A 24,186-nucleotide genomic window follows, 5' to 3' on the forward strand; every position below is an offset into this window, starting at 1 on the left:
ATATAGGATTTGTGGTATTTAAAACCAATCGACTCTATTAAAGAGCCATCAGTTGATCGACCGAGACTGATCGAGGGAATACGCTGCTTCAACTATGGGTAACACCTGCAAGTACCCACAAAGTCATGCACAATACAAATTTTCTCGGCCGCTGCTCCTCTCAAATGTAGTGGTTACGAAACATAGATGAAAGACACTTTCACAATCTGATTCCACCTTCATACCTTTGTGTTTTTTAAATCATATTTATCTAGTGAATCTAGGTAAGTAGAACGTACAATTTACTACAAGACTTTGGCATCCAAGGTAAGTTTTTTTCATCCAGGATGATTATCCGCTCTAATCTTGCACACAAGGTGCAGCCGATCAACCTCAATCATTCAACAATAATACTAGGGTTTCTTCAGGGCTCTCATGGAAAATTTTAAAACCTTTTTCTTTATCTAATGTGATTCCTTCCCTAAAGACGAAAAAATGTCGGTATCAAAAAATCTATCGGATTCATTTAGCAGTGCGTGGCTTCTCTGCCGACGTCGGGATAGAGGACACATCTCCTTTTGAGCAAGAACCGAGCCTGCGCACAGCACACGAAGTGCGCGTAGTTCAACTGAGATGCAGTATTGTTGTTGTTCTTATTTTAAATGAATGATCAACCGTAATCAATGCGCGGTTTGCCGCCTTGGATTATACAGTTTTTTCAAGAAACGGAAGTGTCATTATTTGAGCTAAATGGAAAGATTAACTTCACCGACCGCCACAATTGTTATTGTACCTCACTTTTATCGGGCTTTATTGCGAGAGGGTTTTGTTTTTCTTGAGGGCATTAGAATAAGTTGTGGGTGCCACACGTTTGAACACAAAAGTATTTTAACGCGTGACTCATCCGGGAAGTTACTCTGACCAATTTTGGTCGTGTTCAGGACACTTGGGAGAGCGCATGTTCCCCACGGACGGTGCGAAATTACGGTTTTAAGGCAACTCATTGTATAATCGGCCCTTAGAAGCCTAGAACACACGTTACTTAAAGGGAAATAAAAAAACTCACAGGGTTTCTTGAAAAAAGAAATACAAAGAACTACTGAACCGTTAACATGTGTCTTCAAAGAAAGTGCGGGCATTCTCATAAAAGGTGTTAAAAGAGTAAAGTTTAAAAAAAAATCTTTTGCTTTTCTTTTGTCACATTAGGATCGTGACGTTTCTATAACTAGCAGTAATCTCGGATGATTGAAGTGCGTTCGACAGTCGCTTAGTCTGTTGTAAGGTAAACTAAGCATCATGGCTGACAAACTGGAAAAGAGACTGTCATCAGATCGAGACCCCTGCAAACAACAAAAGAATCTTCGGGGCGGCTATTTTGGTGTCCCCTACCTCAATTCCTTTTGGCAAGACCACACAATCACCCAATCTGAACAAAATTAGGACGCGTTCTCCTTCGATTGATCGCAAATACCGTATACTGTTGCTCGTCGGGCGATAATGCCGGCTGGTTGTGCATCAGCCCTGGTAGAGCACCGCGGTCAGCGGTGATTAGTACATTTTGAGCTCCCGAGGTTAAGACAATCATAAGACAAACGATGAAAATTCTTTTCGGTGTTCATTCTTCAGTGAATCGCGATTAATAGAAAAATTTTCCCTCCTACATGTCCATTTCCCATGCATAGAGCATATTAGACACCTCAAGAACGCATCCCTCGCCTCGGTCGGCAAAAAACCTTAAAGGATCCTTGCTGATTTAGTTCAGAGTGTAGAGAAATAAAATCGAACGTTGAAAAAGTCAAGACGACTTCCCCTCGCCCCACCCAAACCCCACCCCCACACACGGGCCGGGCAACTAAAAGTACTTCATCTCTTGTTAAGCCTGCCAAAGAATCAGCTTTTGAAGAGGGTGACTCAGTCGCTAGGGCACCGGACTAACGCGCGGTGTACGCAGAACTGTCGACCAACCCAAGAAGGAAGTGTCGTCTTTAATTTGTAATGATACCTGCAAAACGGTTTGGGATTTATCGACCTTTCGAACAATAACGATAAACTACAGGCAACTCAGTTCCAAATGCAAAGAAGCCAGAAACTATTTACAAAGAGTACGAGACCTAGTGGTCCTCGGTGTTGGAGTAGGGACTATTTAGTTTGTAACGAGAATTCTTTAAAAACAAGAAAGTGTCAACCATCTGTCTCTTAACTCACTTAATTCAAATTCCATGCACGGTTTGCACACAGATTTGAGGCCTATGCTTTGACATCTGCAAATGTAAAATTAAACTGATAAAACAACAAAAGCACTCAGTCAAATGAATTTAATGACTTTTTCACATCGATGGGGAAACTCGAAGATAACCGTACCTGTAACCATCATGTCGATGTTGTCAGACACTTCTTGACAGGCAATAAGATGATAATGTTGATAACCTGAGAAAAGCGTGCACTACAACATGCTCTGCTTTAGGTCTCTTTGGTTATTTTAATTTCATTTGTTTGTGTAGATGGCAATGGAAAATGTGCGCATTTGTCACTTCGACAACTTCGCTTATAAAATTTGAGGACCAAAACTTGTACCCGGGCCGAGATCTGTGAAAGCGCATTAAGTCAAGTCAAGTCAAGTCAAAAAGGGGCATTTGGTGACTGGTGAGCATCAGTATCTAAAGTGAGAAATATGTCTGCGATTTCACCTTGGCAAGATAATTTCTTAAGAGAGGTTTCATTTTGAATAGATCTTAAACTGAAGCGATTCAACCCTTACACAGAACAAAAAAAAAAAAAACGACAAATCTTCAATAAGTTCTTATCGCTTATGAATTTAATACAAAGAGTATTCAGGTTCATTCACGGAGGGTGATTTGTTTTCTATTCAATCGAAACATCACGTTCGATAAAACACTCAGTGACTGCCTAGAGGATTATCGCAACGGCATTCCAAGCATACACGATATATTTTTTATTATTTAGTGTTAGAAAGATAATGCACAATTAAAGTACGAAAAAACGCACCTACAGTAGATTCGACATGATGCGATCCAAAACTGGTGGGGATGTGTTTGAATTAGACAAGTGAAAACATGGTCAATGCAAACAAGATCGCAAAGTAATACTGAATTGAACATGAAGTAGCGATACCAGTGAACAAACGTGCTTCTATGTTACGATATCTGAGAGTGAGCAATGGTTTGGGCACAATACTGTGTTGATTGGCTGTCGGTGCTGGTGTGAACATGGTCCAATTAATAAGTAGTCGTATTGTTTTGGTATGGGTTACGCAACTTAATAACAGAACATTTAATAACAGTGGTTTTGTGAAATTAGAAATAACTTGCCTTCGTGTTCGTGTCGCAGAAAACAAACAAAATATGCTATCCACGCTTTGACCTCCCGCGTGAACTAAGTACAATCCAGTTTGCGCAGCCGTTTTGAAAAAAAAAAAAAAAACTCAGGAAATATAAATATGCTTCTGCAGGTTTTATTGAAATTGGGGTAATTTTGCTGCAGGCAAAACAGAGGTACAGAAATAAATCAAGTTTGTAAGAAATAAATGGAGAAACAAAGCACAGTGTGATGTGAGGCCGGATTACTAGCTTTGCGTATTAACAAAAAAAAAACAACCAAAAAAAAAGGACTTTTTTATCACTGAAAACATGCATGGATTTCATTTTGGTTTATTTTCACTTGCATGATAAACACAGAAAACACACGTGCCAAGCAGAAGGGGATTTTGACGCTATTTCGGTGTATTTTACTGTACCCTTTCGCACTCAAATCGCCGGTTACCGGACCAAGTTCAGGATGTAATTTCTGAGAACGAGACTGAAAACTTCACCTCCAACTGCGAACTGAGTTCGGTTTATTAAGATACCACTTCACACTTGTTCGACAAGGTGCAATATTGATTTGAAAACAATTCCTTCCGTCTCCGGATCCGATTTACAAATGATCAGCAATTATGTTGCTTAAAAGACTTCGCCTTCATTTAACTTCACAAAAGGCGCCAAGATAATAACACACATAATAATGAGCGCACTGCTTTTAAAAGCAGCTCTCAGTAAATTCAACTTGTAATAGCACATTAAAAGCCGACAGCTTGTGAGATAACAAGCAGGAGTCCTTTTATCAAAAAATTGTCGTCACTGAGTCCTTTAGAGTGAAAGCACATCTTAACAAAACTAGGCCTCCGTTTATAACTGCGGTCAAGGTAAGACGCGTTTTTAATTACCCACTAAATTTTCGTCAGCGTGCTCCGGGCCGCATATTGTTGAAGTAAAAAGCATGATCAATCTAAAAGGTTTAAAAGGGTCCATGTCCGATCCATGTGTTATTTACAATTTCTTTTCAATTTAAATTCAGCTCTGGAGTGCAATTAAGTCTAGCAATTGATTCAAAATTACGATTGCATCGAATTGACGCAGTTCCCATTTTAAATATACCCACCCACAAGGCCGTATTTGAAAGTCGTCAAGACACCTTCCATTTTAAGATTTCAGCCACCAAAAATTCGTCTGTTTGGAAATACCCTGGAATTCAAATGGTTTAAAAAACGACCATACGGTCTGGAACGCAGAGTGCTAAGAAGAAAACTGAGTTCGTGATGTTATGTCTTCACTGAATGGCTTCAAAAGCGATAAGCTCTCCGTAAGAAAACAGATAAATTAAAGCAGCATATTTTGAGCAAGACGAGGAGGGTTTTTGATGTATGCATTGACTGCATACATGACATCATAAATGACGTGAAATGCCAATTAATTAGCTATACGTGAAGACGATCCTGTGTTATTGTTAAATTCCTTGAATCGTAGCCAAAGATCAAACGATTTTCTTCAAACTGAAACTTGCCTTTAACAAAAACTGGTCTGCTTGTCATTACAGACTTTTTAAAGAATTGGTCTACGATTTCTTTTTGGACGAACACAATTGGGTCAGTCTGCATTTATATCTCCAGTTTTTTTTAAGTCATTAATAGCCGGTGTTGTCGGTTTGCCAGTTAAACTACCGTATATATTTGGTTCTGTTTTTGAAGTAAGAAGAATAATATCATCTTAGTTCCATAAAAAATAGAAATTTTACTCTATATATTCTTTTCTTTTCGACAGATCTAGACTGCTGTGGAAAGTACCATAGAGATCTTGCGGAAAAGGTGAACAGGTTTACTTTTTGTCGAGTGGAAGCATGGCGTTGGTAAATTGACAATTCATTTCCGAATTCCCTGCACAGGTATGTGGAACAGAGAGGCCGTTGGCACTAGATCATAAAACGGGAATTGTTTGAGAAGAAAAGAGTATTTGTGATGATGCGCCATGTACAGATTAGCTATCTTGTAACTTCAGTGCATTAAAGCTTACTGTCAACAAGTGAAAACTAATTGAGTACAGCTGACAGTTAAGTGGGTTCTTTTGTTGGCCTGACCACTGAACATTGCATTAATTAAATTGAATTTAAATCATCTATCACTGTATCGTGTTTGTTTTACCGCCAATTTATTAACTATTCTGATGGAACACTTTTTCCTACTCTTATTTACGTTTCTAACAGAGCATTTTCTTGTAACTCTAGAATCGATAAATGATTTAATCATTGAAAGAAACTTTAGAGTATAAAAAAACCGTTTCGCTAAACCGATCTTTTTATTTAAAGGAAAATACTACTAAAACTAGTGAATAATTACGTTATTTTAACTTATAAACTCGGCAAATAGGTTAAAATAAAATCAAGGTGGCTCAGCTAAAGCTACATCAAGGGCGTTCATCGATTGTAGGACTACTTGATGTAAATTGCTCGTTAGGGTTAAGGCCACGTTCTCGTTTCGTGAGTTGAAAAAGCCGAGAGATGGCGGTCGGCAGAAAGTAAAGTGCACTAACTTGATCGCAGTCGTTACCAAGACAGCCGCAATGAGGGCTTTCTTGGCTCAGACTAGAAAGCGCCGGACAGACACACGAGCGACAGAAACTCGATTGCGTTACACATTTGTGAGTGAAAAGAGTTTCAGAGCACCTGGTTTTTACTCAAACTAAATCAACTCGACCGAAACATGCATCTATAATTGACACACAAGGCTTGGCGTCTCAAGAAGATATTTTAACCTGCGGCCTGGTCTCGATCTGTGCACTGACTCTACTAAGTCGATAGGTACTGAATGTGTTGAAGTACCTTCATTTTGGAAATGTCATCTGGAGGCAAACTCTTTGGTTAAACATACAGCTCGAATTTGGTGAGAATCGACGCCGGAAGTAAGTTGATTTTCTCTCTGTAATGCACATATTTAACACATGTACTACAAAGAATACATAGAAATGATCGACGTAAAAGCGATGACTTCGACAAAAGTCCGCAAAAAATCCGCAGCGAGCATTCCCGGAACAGTTTTAGAAGAGTTCGTTTCACATACTGTACCTGAAAAAAACATTGCAGTCCTAAATCAGCTCTGGTCGGAACCTAAAACCCCAGCTAATCAGGAATTATTTCTTGTTCGATGTTTTTTCGCTTTCATCAAATCTTTATTTCTTGTTAGTAATTAGCATTTCAAGAACAAGCTTATCTTTCTCCTTTTTTCTTCTAATTTAAATTGGCCGCAGATTTCTCAGGTTCGGCTTTCTCAAGCCGCGGCTTATCCTGGCCTTGGAGTTTATACTCGTATGAAGAGTTCCCTTAGCGTATTGTGTACGCTGCGGCCAGAGTAAGCCGCGGCTTATTTTCTCTCGTATAAACGGCCCTATTATGTTTCTAAAGCTGTTGAATTCAATCTAAATCTGAAAAATTAAAGACACTCTTTATGTTTTTCAAAGTATAACCGATCATCTCTCGAGGTGCGGGGGTTGATCGCGATGAAAGTCTTGTTTCAATTAGGCCATCCTCTTTTTTAATCTCCATTTGGCGTCGTCCGACCGAACTAAATTTTTGGCATTTTCAAAAAAAAAAAGTAACGACGTAGTTAAGCATTTTTCACTTTTTCTTTTAATTTGGCCTTATTGCAATGCGTGAATATCAACAAAGATATTTATATGAAGTATTTTTTTTTTGTGTTCAGTGTCATGCGAGAAGCACACGTTGTACTAATTCGGCATTATGTGAAAATCAAGTTCAAAATTTGTTCATTTTTTTCAAGTTGGCTAAGGTTATTCAGCGAAACGAAACAAAGGCTTTACAGAAACATGGCCTGTTAAATAAAGCAGGCATTGCTTTATCAAGAGGGACAGATACTTCTCCGGTTTCTAGCAATTTGGTCACGACAGCCGCCTATTTGGCAGTCCTTAGAGTTTTTGTCATGCAATTATTTCCAAATTGGACAGCATGTAGTCCAATTACATATACAAATTGCTGGAAGCCGAAAAAAAATACGTCCCACTGATAAAGCGATGTCTCGTTAAAGACCCTTCAACGATTTTTGGCGCCATCTTGGCTGGGGGGCAAACATGGCAAAATTTACAGTAAATGTATGGAATTTTGGCCGACTTTGAACGGCTGTAACGCCGCTAAAAGGAGACGGATTTCCAAAGTGAAAGAGTCTTTTAAAAGACATTTATACCGAGATTATTTTCATAAAATATAGAGAACAGATTCAGGCTACAACGACCATAAACGAATTTTTAAGATTTAATACAAACCCTTCTAAAATCATCACAGCAAATTGCCGCGAGATATTTAAAGTAGTGGCAAAAGTTGGAAAGTTGTCTCTTTTCAGCAACATGAGAAGATTTATTATTTGAATTTACGGATGTCATACCTTCTTAATGGCCTTCTTTTCTTCTCTTTAATGAATGATATCAATAAAACTATTTAAAGTAGTGGCAAAAGTTGGAAAGCTGTCTCTTTTGAGCAACATGAGAAGATTTATTATTTGAATTTACGGATGTCATACCTTCTTAATGGCCTTCTTTTCTGTTGAATGAATGATATCAATAAAACTATTTAAAGTAGTGGCAAAAGTTGGAAAGCTGTCTCTTTTCAGCCGCGCTACAGCGCCGGGTTCAAAGTCGGCCAAAATCCCATACATTTACTGTCAATTTCGCCGTGTTTGACCCCCAGTCAAGATGGCGGAAAAAAAACCGTGGAAGGGTTGAAATCAACAAAATTAACGCAAATCAATGAGCCGGCTTATGGCCAGTCTCGACGAAGTAAGCAGTTACAGTCGCTTCGCGATTAATACTTCTTGTTCCGCAAGTAACATGTCGGTGAAGTTCCCCAGTATAAAACTGGAGAGAACTGTCGCTCAATAAAAAATAGAAGGTAAAATCATTTCGCACGTTCTTCTCGCGTGTCATTTCGTGATCCCAGATCACAGAAGTATTTTTCGAGGATTTTGGCAGCAATCCAACTTCCCTTAAGGAAAGGTCTCCAAAAAACAAATCTTGATTTTGCTAAGGGATTCAGGTTTTGTAGAAGAGGTGATGATTCTGATTCCATTATAGCTACCCCCCATATTAGGGTGACCTGAAAACACTGAACTTATGTCACGTCAGGCGGTGTGAACAATTTCCACTAAGGCCCACTCAACCTGGCGTTATAGCATAAGTTGTAGCAACGGAAATACACATGAAAGAATGTCAAATGAAAGGCAAATCAAAGTCCGCATTACTCGAAACAGATATCCAACTAATCGTATACAGACCAGGAATTCGGGAAATTTAATGAAAATAAACAACTCACACGCCCAAGATCAAACGACATCAAATAAAATTATACTCGGCCTCAGGAATGCTCAGTCTCTCCAAAAGAAATCTGGTTCAGTATGTGATATCATTTTATCTAACAAATGGGATATTTTCGCCGTTACGGAAACCTGGCTAACGAGCAATGGAAATAATACTTTACTTGCTGAAATATTAAATTCACTGACAGACTTCACAGTAATTCAAGTCCCCTGAGAAAACACAAAAGGAGGAGGTGTTGCATTGTTTTTTCGGAAAGTTCTTAACACCATAAAAAATGAATACTTGGACGTTATTATCTCTTATGCGAAATTTAAAGCACGCCTGGTTATAATTTATCGTCCGCCAACCTCTAGGAAGAACAAGTTGACTGTATAACGACGGATGTTCTTTGAGTAATTCTCTCAGCTTATCGAACACCTAATGGAAGACTATAAACATCCACTAGTTTTTGCTGGTGACTTTATCTTCCATGTTGAGGACCTGAACCACCCGGATGCCCTTAAATTGACTGATCTCTTGGAGTCCGTCAACCTAATCCAACATTGACGTGGACATACTTTATATTTAATCATAACCAGGAAAGAAGAAGACATAATGGGTGATGTCCGGGTGCTTCCCGATGTTTTCTCTGACCACAGAGTAATATGCTCAAAATCAACCACTCCAAGCCACCTCTTGGAAAGATCCTTAAGACTTATAGAGAAACGAAGAGCTTGTACGTTTTTAAATTACAATCCGATATTGCTAATGCATTCTCACAGATTGACTGCTCTACATCTATGCAATCATTAGATGATCTCGTCTCCCTATATAGTGATTACCCTTGCTCCAATTCAGACACGATGGATTAGACACCGTCCACAAGCACCCTTGTATGACGACAACTCTACGACAAGCTAAACGAGATAGACGCAAGCTAGAACGTAAGTTCAGGAAGACTGGTCTCACAGTCGACAAACAGCAATTTGAATTAAAATGCTCTGAAGATAAATCTTTACTCGAAACCTCCAAACGTAACTTTTTCAAGAGTAGAATAGAACAGCAGATCGAAATCAGCTTTTCAAACTTATCGATCGCCTTTTTCTGGAAACGCTACTGTACTTCCTCCTTATTATTCTCTTTAAATTGGTAAAATACAAGACCTAAGAACGGAATTAATGAATTCTTCCTTAGACCACCATCATGAAAAACAAAGAGTACTTCACTGTAACTTTCCTTAGTTCACGCCTCTATCAAATGAAAGCATCAAGAAAATTATATCCTCCTCCTCAAACAAGACCTACTTTCTCGACCAGATCCCAACGCATGTGATCAAAGATTTAAAGTTCTGTACTATCTATCATCAGCGGAATTGTGAGACAATCGTTTTCAAATGGCATCTTCCCGACTTCATTAAGTAACATCGCTGGTTCGCCCAAAATTAAAGACAGCTGATCTTGAGACTGACCTACTGTCTAACTATAGACCTATAGCTAACATACCATTTCTCTCCAAGGTATTACAAAAATCATCTTCCATCCAGGTTCACAACTACTTGAATGGCAATAACTGTTTCCTGCTTTACAGTCAGCTTATAGGAAACATTTTTCAACAGAGACCGCGCTACTTCGAGTTACCGATGACATCTTAAATACTCTCGACTCCAACAGTGAAGTTAGTGCTTGTGCAGTTGTGCTCCTAGACCTGTCCGCAGCATTCGACATCTTGGATCACCAAATTCGCCTTACGAGGCTAAGAAAATATTTTAATTTCACGGAAACAGCTCTTAAATGGTTCTCCTCCGAGCTGCTTGGTCGATCTCAGCGAGTTTCTATAGCGGATGCAACATCTACGCCACGATGTCTAGAGTATGGTGTTCCCCAGGGCTATATACTTGGGCCATTGCTGTTCACTCTCTAGCTCTTTCTATATCGCACCTCTCCAAGATATAATACGTAGCCACGGTCTCAACTCCATGTTCTATGAGGACGACGCCCAAATCTACATCGCCATCGACGATCCTAAACACTCTGTTGACTCAGTGGAGTTCTAAGGAAATGCATCAATGATGTTTTCACATGGAACACCCATTAAGAACGTGTTAAAATGTGAACACTACAAAAACTGAAATATTACATCTCACACCGCGATTTAACAGGCAAGCTTCAGTCTACCAGTCTACGAAAGATTATTGTTAGCAAACACCCCAGTAAAAGTGAAAACAAAAGCTAAGAATTTGGGTGTCATCTTCGATAAAACCTTGTCATTTTCTGAACACATAAACGAAATGTGCAAGAAAGCCAGATATGCCATGAGATCAATCGGTCGTATTCGAAAGTACCTCCCTTTCGATGGATTGAAAACCTTGGTAAACTCCTTTGTGATTTTCAGACTCGTTTATTGCAATAGCCTCTTATATGACATCCCAAAATACCAGAGAGATAAGTTACAAAGAATTCAGAATACCGCAGCACGAATGATAACAGGAGCCAGCATTTCCGACCATATAACAGAGAGCACTGCACTGGGTACCTGTAGAAGTCACTGGGAAGTAAGGATTAACTTTAAGATTCTTCTTATCACAAATAAAACCTTGAATTGACAACCTGCTGGATATCTGGAGGATCATCCACCAAGAGCACTACGATCGTCATCCAGTTCGCTACTACGCACTGCAGCCGTAAAATCCATTTTTTGCATTTTTGCATCATGTGGTTGGGTGATACTAATTAAAAATAGTCTGTCAAATTTGCGGAGCGTAACAGTTGAGATTTCGCCGACACGAGTGGTCTATCCAGGTAAGTCAAGTCTTTAGTTATTTATTACATCGGTCTGGTGTCTTTTTTTTTGTTAATAGTCACAAATGTGCATACCCCACGGATATTGAATTGAGCTCCGATCGGATTCAGTACTTCCAAACTTCCCTGCCGCGATTAGAACACATATACCTTTCCCAACCTTTCCGATTACCTGCGATCGCGTTAGACCACTCGGGCACCGTGACGCACTGCCGTTCTTTAGATGAAAGCAAACATTTATTGTGGAATCTTTCCGCCCGCCATGATTGACACAGAATTAAACTATGCAATAAAGTGAACAGATACTTTTCTTTGAGAAAGGCAAGCTTTTTTCGTACTTCACGGTGTGTTCCACTGTGAATATTATTTTGCATAAAGCGAATACTCCAATATTTCTTGGGAACCACTTTGTTCAGCCGTTTTGACGTAGAAAGAAAATAAAGAAAATAGCTTTCAACGGCCAAACAAAATAAAAAATTAAATCAAATTTTTAAAAAAATGCACTGGCTATCGCCGCCACGGGGACTTCGCAACGGTCCCCCATCCAAGTACTAACCCATTCGGAGGAGCTTAACTTCAACTGCCACTTGGACTAGCATCAACGATTGTGATCTTTGTGTTTCATGTTTTCAACGTTTGGTGAAAGTTTTACCGAATATCAGCCTTGAACAGCATTTGGGAGTAGAGAATAAAACTCCTTTGTTGATTTTTAACCTGAGATTAGGGTTAATCGGCTTTTGAACAACTGGCCCAGGATGAAAAGTTGTTGAACTGTGATTTGTAATAAGTTTTTCGGATGATTTAAGACATTTAAGGCAGATCTTGTAATTTTTGGATCAACGGAGTTAAGGAAGCAAGTAAAACTGTGGGATTTGAATAAAGTCTCCTTCGAAAAAATAAATAAAAAAAGATCCCGTATCCTGATAATCCGCTAATAGGGCTTCGTTGTTTGCATTTGCAAATTTAGTAACATTAATAATGAGTTTTTACAACAAACAACTTCAAGTTATCTTACAGATTTATCTTTCTGGTAATCTCTCGCCATTTGCCAAGTTGACCTGCAGTTGAAGTTCACTGTAACTGGACAATTTGTGTTAACTTTTTGCGCATTCCACGGATACGCCTTTGTAGGCGTCTTGTTTATTTATTTCTATTTCTATGTTGTTTTTGGGTGGTCCGTAGAGGGGGTCCGTAGAGGGGGTCCGTAGAGGGGGTCCGTAGGGGTAGTCCGTGGACCCGGTCCGGGATCAGTGTTTTCGGGTCACCCCTCTATATTATTATCGTTCACCTTTAGAAAAATTTCAGTAAAACACTTAAACATCTAAAGTCGTTCAGCTTTGAGGCAAATTCCCTGTTGGGGTAGCTTGTTCTCAAGTTATTTAGTTTGGTCAAAATTGTACTAAAATAAGGTTTTTTTTTTCTCGTCTAAATGAAACCGGCTGTTTCGAGTATTCCTGTTGTTATACCGACACCCCGGCTTTACTCACACTATAGCTGATAGCTAAAACAACTAAAGTTGTTTCTTACTTGGCCTGGAGTTAAAACAGCACAGCTGCATGACCTTAAAATGACTACTGCCTGGGCTCTGGTTTTAGCCCTCGCGCTAACCAATATTTCGTTACAAAACGACACTGTAAATTCACTTGATCGGGTGAACTGGATGAATAAAATAAATAGATAAATGAAAACTAACGACGTCCCCTTTGAGGGGATTTCCAGGGTTAGTGTTGCAAATCAACGCTGTTAAGAACCCAAGCTCAACGTTCTTCAGCTGGTACACACTTAAGGGAAGCCTATTACGATGATTACGGCACATAAGGACTTTCATTATCCTACGCCGTGTGGTCGTACCGCCTTTGAGAATGCTACTATGACGAACTGGCTTCTTTAACCGAAATGTCAATGTCAACTCAAATTAGATCTAGTCTGCGTGCGTGTATCGGCAGATTTCCTTCTATAATAGTAACTTTGATCGAATTGTGCAGAAGGGAAATCCCATCCAACACGGGATCATTCTTCGCAAACTCACACGGCCTGGTACAACTCCACTGAGTTTCTTGAGAGTTTTGACACATCTAAGGTAATTATTATTGTTTGAATTGTGTTGTGTAAATGCCGAGGCAGAATAAAACAATTTATACAAAAAACGTTTCTGATTTCACTGCACAAGCAGGAGGGACACCCAACGATAATCTTCGGTTAAGTATGTGTTCGGGAGATTGAAACTGTTCCATGAATTTCGGTCCTACGTTGCAAAACAGCTACAGATTTCTTTACTAAAACATCACCTAAAAGATTCTCAACCAGGGGAAAGTAGTCCCTTACATTTTCGGAAGGGATATTTTTGCAATTTTTGGCATTTGAAAAGGTCACCTAGCAGTTTCGGATGAGAAAATGGTTCGGTTAGAAGTTCTTAGAAGGTAAATTTTAGCTAGCAATTTCTGGAATGAAGATATCATTCCCTAAAACATGCTAAAATGTTCGGACACTTCCAATTTTCAGCTAAGATATCCGAACATATCAAATTATTCTAGGTGATAAAAACATCTCTTTAAACAGTCTTTATACGTAACAATTAAGGAGCCTAGAAATGCCTCTCAAAGGCTTTTGGCTTTATTTGCTCGTTGGGTGCCATTGAAGCAGCTGGCCAGCATCCAGACGAATGCAAGCGACAACAGCATGTTTTTACTGGGCCCGAATTGTGTCATGGATACAGTGGGTAAGCGGATAGGATATCGAACATTTCCGAAATAATCTGGCTAACAAAAAAAAATTATTCGTGTCCTCGTTTAAGTTCGTTTAATTCTCAATCGTTTTCAATTGTCATCCAGGTTTTTTTTTTTTTTGGTTTTGAAAAAAAAAAACCTGGATGACAATGAGTTGATAAACCTTTGCATCTTTGGGAATTATCGGAAGAAAATAACCACATTTGCTTGATTCAACTTCACAGGCAAGAAATGTTGTCAAAATGTTCGGGAAAGTTTCCATTAGAATACAAAAGCAGCTGAAACATTTAATAGTCCCTCAAGGTACATTTTTAGTACGTAAATTCGCAAAATAAAATAAAAAACGGAACATTTTGCGGGATATACTACGTTCGACTTGAACTGCAACATACGAAATCAACCGGAAACGTTACAAGGCGAAAATTCGAAAAACTCAAAGCGAAATAAGTGCACTTTGCCTCTTTATGTTAATTAATTCAACCATATTTCGGTTTTAACTACTGTACCAACTCTTGATTTTATAGTGAATGACAAATATCCCAAAGTACTTCATCCGTTTTAGTTGTTAATCTTCGAACTGATACATGATATTGGGGCTATCGTCTGAAGAACACTCGGTCGGTGGTGATTGCAAAATGGAAATTTTATGGAATGAAACGAATTGTTAAAGATAAATTGACCATCATAAGGAAATAAGAAAGATCTCGTCTCGAAGGTTTGCTCAAGGGATAACGTTCGAAACCTTGACCTTCTAATTTTTCTAAGGTGATCTCATTTGAAACAACTAGATATTCCTGTTTCTAAAACATGGCCAATATTCAGTTGCTTTATTTTGTTTTTAATTATACCTGTTAACACACTGTCACCTCTCCATTCAGTTCTCACTTATCACCAGACTACTCGTGTTTATAAAATGGCCAGTATTAAATTATTGATACAATGCCATCACGATCATGTTTATAGACATCAAAACATCCCATAAGATTGAGTGCCGGGATGATAGAATATCGCATCTCTGGATTTAGGTTCCAGATATCGCGTGCGTTCATCAGATAACTAAAGTGTTAATTCGATTTGACACCTAAGGCTGTTGCTTTATCAGAGCCACAAATTGCGTGACGTGTATGAGAGGGGCATCGCGTCTATTTTGACCGATCAAAGGTTCTTCTCTAAACAAATGAGGATTAATATGGTCGAAAAAATACGTAATTAAATGTAATTGAGGATAAAGGGCGTTAAATGAAGGATTAAACTAAGTTATGTTGTAATGAGAGCGGGAAGTTCTTTGTGTTGAATTAATGCAGCCACAGAGTACATTAGGGATAGTCATCTATTTTTTTGACATATTCTTCGTTATATCAATCAGCGGCGGGCTTGTAAGTAAGAAAACATATTTTACTGTTTTTTTTTTTTGTTTTCCAGGAGTTCCAGACGAAAGCCCCGACTCTCTTACGTTTAGTGGAAAAAACTGGCTGACACAAATCTGTTACAAGGGGTAAACAAAAACAAGCGAGAATACTTCAACAAGCTGGGTCATCAAAGGCGTGTCCCCGTGAAGTGATCGACGACAAAGACTCGTCTCCTTGATTACCCACATTGCTACGAAGACTGAATCAAACTACATCAAACAATTAACTTAATAACCAGAGAAACTTAACTGATAGGAAATTGTGTTTACCAAGTCTTTCACTCCGTTATTTGCACTTAAAGACGTACTTGAAAAGGACAAAGGGCGGCTTCGTATTGAATCAAACGGAGGTTCACTCGCACTTCGACAACACATTTGACAATAACCTTGGCCAACCACATTTAGCACATGTTCGTGGAAAACAGTAGCTGTTGGAATGTCGACACAACGGTAAAAAATTTTCGAAACAAGCCAGCAGACCACCATCCGCCGCACATCGGTATGGCTCACTGAATCACGTACGAACTGGCAGTTCGCAAAAAGTTTTCAAAATGGAAGCTAACGACAGTATAACGAACTCAACTTCAAATTCGACAACCAGTTATGCTGATGTCTACGACGAACGTTTCCTTATTGTAATCATCTCTGTTTATGTCATCATCATCGCCACTGCGATCTGTGGAAACCTACTCGTATGCCTTGCAATTTCACTGAACAAACGCTTGCAAAAGGCAACCAACTACTTCATATTCTCTTTGGCTATTTCTGATTTATTGACAGCCTCGTGCTCTATGCCCTTCGACGTTCAAGTGCTTTTGAAACCGAACGGCTGGAAGCACGGAGAGTTCGTGTGCAACTTCTGGACTTTTGTTTATCTAATCGTTGCGCCGACCTCCCTACTTAATCTAACGGCCGTTAGCATTGACAGATACCAAGCCATCAGCGCACCGCTCCGCTACTACGACAAAATGAGACCAAGACGTGCTATTGTTATCATAGCAACGATTTGGCTCTATTCGCTCACGTTTGCAGTTGTTGGAATGGCTGCCTGGCCGTACTATGACCACAGCGTCCGCGCTGGAATGTGCTTCTTTAACATCAGTCCTTACTATTCCGTATTAAGCTCGGCGATGAATTTCATTTTGCCCACAGTGGTTATGTGCGTGGTATACTTCAAGATTTATCAGATCGCCAGCGCACATGCGCACAGGATCGTGCGACAAGAAGTCTCCACCACAGCCGTGGCATCTTGCTCCAACGAGGATTCAGGCAATATCACCTCGGAAAAGAAGAGATTAAAAAGAAATATCAAGGCAGCAAAGACGATCGCCATTATAGTGTCTGCATTTTTCTTATGCTGGATCCCATTCACTCTGGTTTCTACCATAACATCTCTATGCCAAGACTGCATCTCCGTTTATGCCGAACTATTCAACTCATTGCTTGTGGTAGCGTACATGAACTCAGCGCTCAACCCTATCCTGTACTCATTCCTAAATCGAGATTTCAGAGACGCCTTCAAAAAGCTATTAAAATTTCAGTTTAAATTTCGTTACACCTGATCAAAATGTATTCACGAGGGTATAGTTCCGAACGCACTTCCTTCAACAACGATGCTAGCGTGCTCCGTTTTACGGATATATAAACTACACGGATCTCATGAAGGTCGGACTGAGTTCTTAAATATATCAAACAGAGAACGGAAATGTATGATCTCCCAAAATCGAGCTGCGCAAGCTAGTGAATCTTTGCGAGGGAAAGCACCTTCAATAGTGACAAAGAGTCGATGTACCTATTAACCGCCAAGACAACTTGTTATTTTGGCAAATAAAATGAGAAGAACATGCAGGATAGAGCAGTTCTTGTTAACCCATTTACCCTGTTTGGATTGCTCTACGCTGCACTAATCGAGAAACCTATACATACTTAATTCTCCACCGCAAGATGCACTGAGCAAGATTATGAAGAGATGAAAACGTAAATGATAGCCTTGCTTGATCAGGTACAGAAAAAGTACCAGAACTCAAATCATGTGATTAAAAGAATGGCTCATCGTTACCGATTTAGATAATCTTATAAGATTAGTGTTTCTTTGAACAATGATTATGCGCATAACAGACGTCATTTTCTTTTGCTGACCGTTGAGTCTCTCTAGCGAAAACTAAGAAGGAAAAAGAATAGAGCATTGCACGTAGCCACCTTTACCCTCAATTTCCACTTTGTATCGCCCATATTCCAAAATGCGTTGTACCCTCTGGTATCAAATTCTGTTTCTCAGTTATTTTTTACCTCAACGCAATGTCGATAGAATGCAACTTGATGATAGAAACAGATCAACGGAAATCAGGCCAGATACTTTTATTTTATGACATTTTCAGTTTTTATTTGCGGTTGATATGTCCGTTGCGCGTTACATCAACACTGTTTTTGCGCCTAATCACGAGTGCAATTCTCAGTGTTGAATAAATTCATTTTGAAAACGCAGTCAAATGGCCCAGAGCAGAGGTACCCTTCACGGTCAATGCGGAATACTCGATCGCTCTCTTCGACGACGACCTTCAGCAGTATAATAGCTTAAATGGAAACTTAAGAAGTCTTATTGGTCTGTGGATATATGAACCAAACTGAACCAAAGAAATATCATTTTTGTAAACTGTAATCATTCAGTTTTAAGTACGGTGTTAGAAAAGGAACACACACGGGCAGTGACTAAGAAAGTCTGTGGCGAAGTAAAAAGTTACATTTGCTGTCATCAGTTTAAGCCCTTTCCCTGTTGCTGACTTTATGCAAAGCACTGGTCTACGAGGATGCGGAACCTCCAGTGCTTTCTTGTTCAAGACCCAATCAAAACACAAAGTTTTCGAATAGTATTATTGCGGCGACTCACAGTAGAATTCATAGAAAGAACCTTGATACAAAGACCAAAGCCTTTCGTTAAGCCGAGATTCCAATGTATTCCATAGTTAAAATACAAGAGAAAATGAGGGTAATATAATTACGGAAAGAAGCGAAAGACTTCGAAAGGCATCAAGATTTGTTGAACCTATTCAACCCACGAAAAAAAAAACCCGATTTGAAACCGAAAATGAAGAACCAGCAGATCTACACCAAGGTTTCTGGTCAACATCTATTAAAGATGTCGATACTAAACATAAAACGCGGCCCCAAAAATGAAAGAAAAGTTATAAGACTTTTTACTTAAGAATGTTAAGAACGAGGTGTACTTATACTGTATGACACACAAATTAAAATCGCAATACGAAGACAGTCGTTACGCTCCAAAACAGGGAACTCGAAAGGGCTGCGTGGGCAAAACATCTGCTAGTTGATCAATTCCAATCATATAAAAACATTAAAATTCAGAGGTCAAATCAACAGAAAATAAACAAACATAGAAATCACATTTCCTCATGTTGTTTTAAATGACGTAAGACGACCAAATTTGGGCGATGACATCATCAACTGTTCCTCTCTCTGGGAAAATTAAACTTGCACGCCTCACAAATCTCAAAATGAAAGGAAGTGATTATAACACCTCCTCAAAAAAGGAATCATTAGATGGGTGTCGTTGACAGAACCTTAAACTAAGCACCAGTGGCTCAGTTGGTTGAGCACCGGGCTGCCATGCGGGAGGTTGTGAGTTCGACTCTGGCTGGACCAACACTCAGGGTCTTTAAATAACTGAGGAGAAAGTGCTGCCTTTGTAATGACATCTGCAAGTGGTTAGACTCTCCAGTCTCCTCCGATAAGGACGATAAACCATAGGCTTCATCTCATAACCTTTCAATGTTCATAACCCCGTGGGATGAAAAAGAACCTACACAACCTACTTCGCAAGGAGTAGGGCATATAGTTCCCGTTGTTGTGTATCATGGTTGGGATCTCATTGTGGAAGTTAATTTCACTTTAGGTTGAATTCGACTCGTGTTGTGCTTTTCTGTAATGTTATGAGACACGCGTAAAGAATGAAAATATTTCAGTTACACGAGACCGCAAAAGTTGTAAGCAAACAACTTGCATTAATTAAAAAGTCGCGGCTCCGTAAACGCAAATTTCCGTACACATCTGTACAGTACATTCATCTAAAAGCTACGGTAGCGGGGCATTAACCTGGGCCACTGCCAGTGACTTTTCTGACTCAATTTCGAGTCATACAGATCGTTATACACTTTACGCAGTTTGATGGAGTTGGTCCTGAATGGCTGACTTGGCCAGGCCACCTTGGGCGGCCAAGACGTTTAAACAGGAAAAAGTAAAGATCTGGGCTTACTTTTAACACACTAAATTTGCTGGTTGGCCCTTCGTCAGATCGCTCCGACGAAGGGCCAACGCTCGAAACGTCAGCTTTTATAATCCCTGTACGGTGGTCAGTTTACATTATCACCTACGTTGATAAAACCAAATATTTTCGTGTAGTACTTCCCCATCGACGCAGCACCACAGTTGCTTTAGAAACTACCCCCGTTATTCAATAAAGACGTTAGTTGAGCAGAGTGTTCCATGAGATTGAGAGTGTTCCAAGGATGATAAATAATGTCACTTGAGATTTCGTTTTCATTCCATGATGGCTAGGTGGGCGAACTCCATCGAGACATGGCAAAGGGAAAAAATCGTCACCTCTGCTGGTCCCTGTGAGCGCATATGTCTGGCAGTGACCTATCCCATGGGTAGTTGAACTTTGAAACCCCTTCACTGGCCTGAGCCGCTGTTTAGTGTGAAAATCTCACATAATGATAAATAACTTTATCGAAGTTTCAGTTCAGTATCAGTACCTGAGCAAAAGTGCTCTTCTAATTGGGGAGACTATACACCAAATCAGATAATAATCAAATCAGTTGGTTTTTGGTGAAAGGAGAAAACCAAAGTAATCGGAGAAAAACCTTTCGGAGCTGAGAAAAGAACCAAAAACTCCAGAATTTGGTTTTGATAGTGCTGTATTCGATCCCTGAACAAGATGAATAAGAGACGCGCCTTGCAAACATTATCTGGGTAATTTAAAACAGAATTATCGGACGAAGGAAAAACAATGGTGATTACTGAGGGCCAGAGTCACATGTGGGTGCTTGTTCCTTATTTGCCTCTCAGAGTTTTTCTCCGCAGATAGCAGATACTTCAACCCGGGGTCTGCCGGTTGTTTGACAAACGACAGTGATTACTACCAGTTTCTGTAACCGTTTTCAGTCTCATTAAGATTCCTGACACCTAATTACGCCCTCCAGCGTGAAAATCCAACTTCAAATTCGTTGACATTTGAAAGTCCACAACAAAAACGTTAACTTACGCAAAGCAAACCAGCGGTTTCTTAATTGCCGCTCTATTTTGGTCTCTCCATGCACTGGACGCTGAAAACTGAGATGTCTCTTTCAAGCATTACGAGCCAAAAATCCTTGATATCACAGTTTTCATTTTTCATTTACCGGGATAAATAACTTTATTACATGAGTATAGAGGTTTACGTACATTTCCGTGATGAAATAAAAATGACATACGATGTTTTCACTTTGAAAAATTGTCGTATCGGCTTTTTGATTGGCTTTTGGATTGGCTGACTCGTTCGTTTACGCGATCCTTCACAACTCGTGAATAAAAATCGTATGCACTCACCAACCATGAAGTAATCTATATATCACCTGCTCCTCAACAATATGACGAGAATACCTCATTTTGACAATTTCAGTCCCATTTTTCCGAGTTTCCCATGGTCACCATCGAAAACAAAATCATTAATCAATCCTTTCATTCCCACGATGGAAACGTTCATTCTCCTAACTAGTACCATAGCTTTCTTTGTTGGATAGTTGGCACCCCGCACCCTCAATACCGACAGGCATAGCTGAAATTCATCCAATTAGATCGCTACGATAAGCAATGCGAATTTCCGCCATAACAAAAACAAACGGTTGAAAAGGCTGTCGGTTGAAGGTGGGTCTTTACAGTTCTTTGAATGATGAATGCATAATTAATTATTATCACGGCAAACGGCGCCTAACTCTTGTAAAATTCTGAAGCGCTGCTAGTCACAGGCAAAAAAAGGCGGTAGAGTCATAAAGAAAGAAAAGAGGCTTTAAAAAAGTTTCTCTTTCGCGGTATTCCACCTACTGCCTCCAGTTTTGCGTTCGACCTTCATTTCCAAAGATTTGCGCCGCTCAAAACTTGAAATAAAAAAAAAGCGAAAAAAAAAAGACTCTAAGTGCGCCGTTTATCTTTAAATCACAGAAATTTTTTGCTTATCACAAAAAAAAAAACAGTTAAGATGCAATTCTCAAAGTTTCATCAGAAAACACTAAAACGTTTGTAGTAACTGTCGCTTATGTCCATTGTCCACTTACGGTCACTGCCGTTTTACGCCTCGTAAAATCGGTAAATAAGGAACAAAAGCACGAAAAGAGCATTAAAAGAAAGAAAAACCACTAGAAAGGCATTAACGAGTAAAAGAATTTATTGACCTACATTCTGTACAAGCTACTTAGCAAGCGTCGATAGTCAAATCTACTGATTTCTGAGAGGTTGTTTCCACCAAATGAATGTGAAGTGAACCATCCCTGATTGATAAAAATATATGATAAGAAAACACTTAGTATGCGCACAATTAAGATAAGTTAGAAAACTTCACCACAATTAAATCTGCTTGGCATTTATATAACTCTGGAGAAATTTCTAAAGTCTTTAACAGTAATATCACGTTCACTAGTACAACGTCCATTTGTCTTTGGTAGATATCTGACCATGGACGAAAGAAAGTGCGTCTCAAACCATCTTTCACTACAGGTAGTTTGCAACTAAACGCTAGGGAGGTAGAAAACGATGGGCAGCGGTACAAATGCTGGATGACGAACCAGAAATCTATTGATTGTGTCATCCAACATGGCGATCATGACGTAACGTGCTAACTATCTATGCTAAAACGGGTAGAGCATTTCATATCAACTGATTAAATTTCGTTTATGTCAGTATTTATTAACAAAGCGGACTACGAATTGGGCATTAAATACGGACGGAATCCTGTGAACCGGGTACAAAGCAAGGTATAAAATGCGCACAACGGACCGGGTTGAGAAGATTACCCACAAATGGCCTCGATGCATCAAGGAAGTGCAGTTTTCGCGCCATTAGTGTCAAGTGCAATGAATCCTCTTGTGTTAGAGCTGTGTTTTTGCAGACTCTTGCTTTCCTTCTCGTTCTTGACCACGTTGAACATGGATTCGCGTTTTATGATGACGCTGCCTTAAGCCTCATTTACACTAGCAAGTTTTCCTTGACAAGTGGAGTTGTCAAGGAAAACTTGCAGACTGTACACACTAGTAAGTTTTCCTTGACAAGTTTTCCTTGGTAGTGTAAATGAAAAATATGACACTGAAGTTTTCCTGGACAAGTGCACTTGACAAGTAATTTACACTAGCAAATATCGTCCTTGACGAGTTTTTCCTTGACAAGTGTCCTTGTTCAAAAGCTAGCATGCTAGGTTTTGAACAAGGACACTTGACAAGGAAAAACTTGTCATATTTTCCCATTTACACTGCCAAGGAAACTTGTCAAGGAAAACTTGTCAAGGAACACTTGCTAGTGTAAATGAGGATTACTGTCACTCTGTGATCATCTAGCTTGAGTGCTTGCATAGATCAACTTGAACTGAACACCTATAATCCGTAGAGTTCATCGTCTGTGGATCAAGTATACGTCCTCCCATTTGTTTCTCGTTATTTGCATACTCTTGCTCGTTAGTTTTCTCTTACTCGGTGTGCAGTAACATCTTAACACACTTTTAATAAATGTCTTCAAGTCAGTGAAATTTGCATTCAACTCAAGGTTACCACTTATAACTTGGTCCATGTTATGTGCCCGGTCCGAAGGATTAAGTCCGCCAGTGTTCACGGTACCAAGTCCGCAATCCGTAACCCGTGTTTTATACTAACCGTTCGTTTAGGTACGTGTCTCGATGTCCTAAGGCCGGACAAGGTTTTGAAGTCCCTAACTGAACGGCGTTTTACGCACCTACTTCAAAAATGAACGTTACAAAATTTACGAGCATTTGACAGTGGAACCTTGACCTGCTGCAGGTCATATGGACCCAGCGTTTCCTAAAACAAAGCATCTCACCTTCTGATGTGGAAAGTTCCAACGATATTTGCTTCACCTTTCGCCATAGGCGGAATCCCTTCAAGAACAACCTGACACGAGAAAAGCAAGAGATTACACCAACTCACGGTGATTTTCATGCATATGAAAAATAACAAATGAACTGCATCTGCCGTTGTTTGTTCGCGCGGGTTTAGCTGATAACGGAAGTAACCAATCCTATCACGCCAAGAAATCACACGTAGCCAACGTAGCCGGTGGTAAGAGGGGGAAAACGGGCACGAGCAACTAACCGTGGATGACGCGATATTCGAGTGTCCTCCGATTCACTGAGCCAAGGGTCGACTCGGCTAAATTAGCTTGACAGACTTCTGAGCGTATGATCCCACAAAAAAAATGCAGCCAGAAGTCAAGTTACTTACTAGGTGCTAAATCCCCTACTTGGAATCACTTAGAAATTATGCGGCGGGATTTTCAACCGAAACCAAAGCTAGCGAATGTGAGAGAATGTTTTAACACATATTAATGAAAGGTGTTACAATTGAACCCACTGGGAACTCGGAAAAATC

General features: G+C 39.6%; 2 protein-coding genes across 7 annotated transcripts in view; one reads left to right on the forward strand and one right to left on the reverse strand.

Moving 5' to 3' along the window:
* Positions 1–2,394: 2,394 nt before the first annotated feature.
* LOC138007565 (octopamine receptor beta-1R-like) lies at positions 2,395–18,935 on the forward strand. 6 transcript variants are annotated; one of them, XM_068854539.1, is made up of 3 exons: positions 2,395–2,622; positions 5,076–5,196; positions 15,556–18,935. In XM_068854539.1, exon 3 carries the CDS (start codon positions 16,093–16,095, stop codon positions 17,101–17,103), a length of 1,011 nt encoding a protein of 336 aa, XP_068710640.1. In that variant the 5' UTR covers positions 2,395–2,622; positions 5,076–5,196; positions 15,556–16,092; the 3' UTR covers positions 17,104–18,935. The 6 variants fall into 6 exon arrangements, with proteins under 6 accessions (XP_068710640.1, XP_068710643.1, XP_068710642.1 ...); XM_068854542.1 differs by lacking the exon at positions 2,395–2,622 and adding an exon at positions 2,652–4,180; XM_068854541.1 differs by lacking the exon at positions 2,395–2,622 and adding an exon at positions 4,783–4,900.
* Positions 18,936–21,962: 3,027 nt separating this feature from the next.
* Positions 21,963–24,186, reverse strand: part of LOC138007567 (heat shock 70 kDa protein 14-B-like) — a 17,193-nt gene continuing 14,969 nt past the window's right edge. Inside the window, exons 16-17 of the mRNA XM_068854547.1 lie at positions 23,639–23,709; positions 21,963–22,083 (exon numbers count right to left, since the gene is read on the reverse strand). Coding sequence (XP_068710648.1) covers positions 22,008–22,083; positions 23,639–23,709 — 147 coding nt within the window. The 3' untranslated portion in view covers positions 21,963–22,007. The remainder of the gene's footprint in view (positions 22,084–23,638; positions 23,710–24,186) is intronic.

The sequence above is a fragment of the Montipora foliosa genome, chromosome 6, assembly GCF_036669935.1.
Source record: "Montipora foliosa isolate CH-2021 chromosome 6, ASM3666993v2, whole genome shotgun sequence".
Classification (NCBI taxonomy): Eukaryota; Metazoa; Cnidaria; class Anthozoa; order Scleractinia; family Acroporidae; genus Montipora; species Montipora foliosa.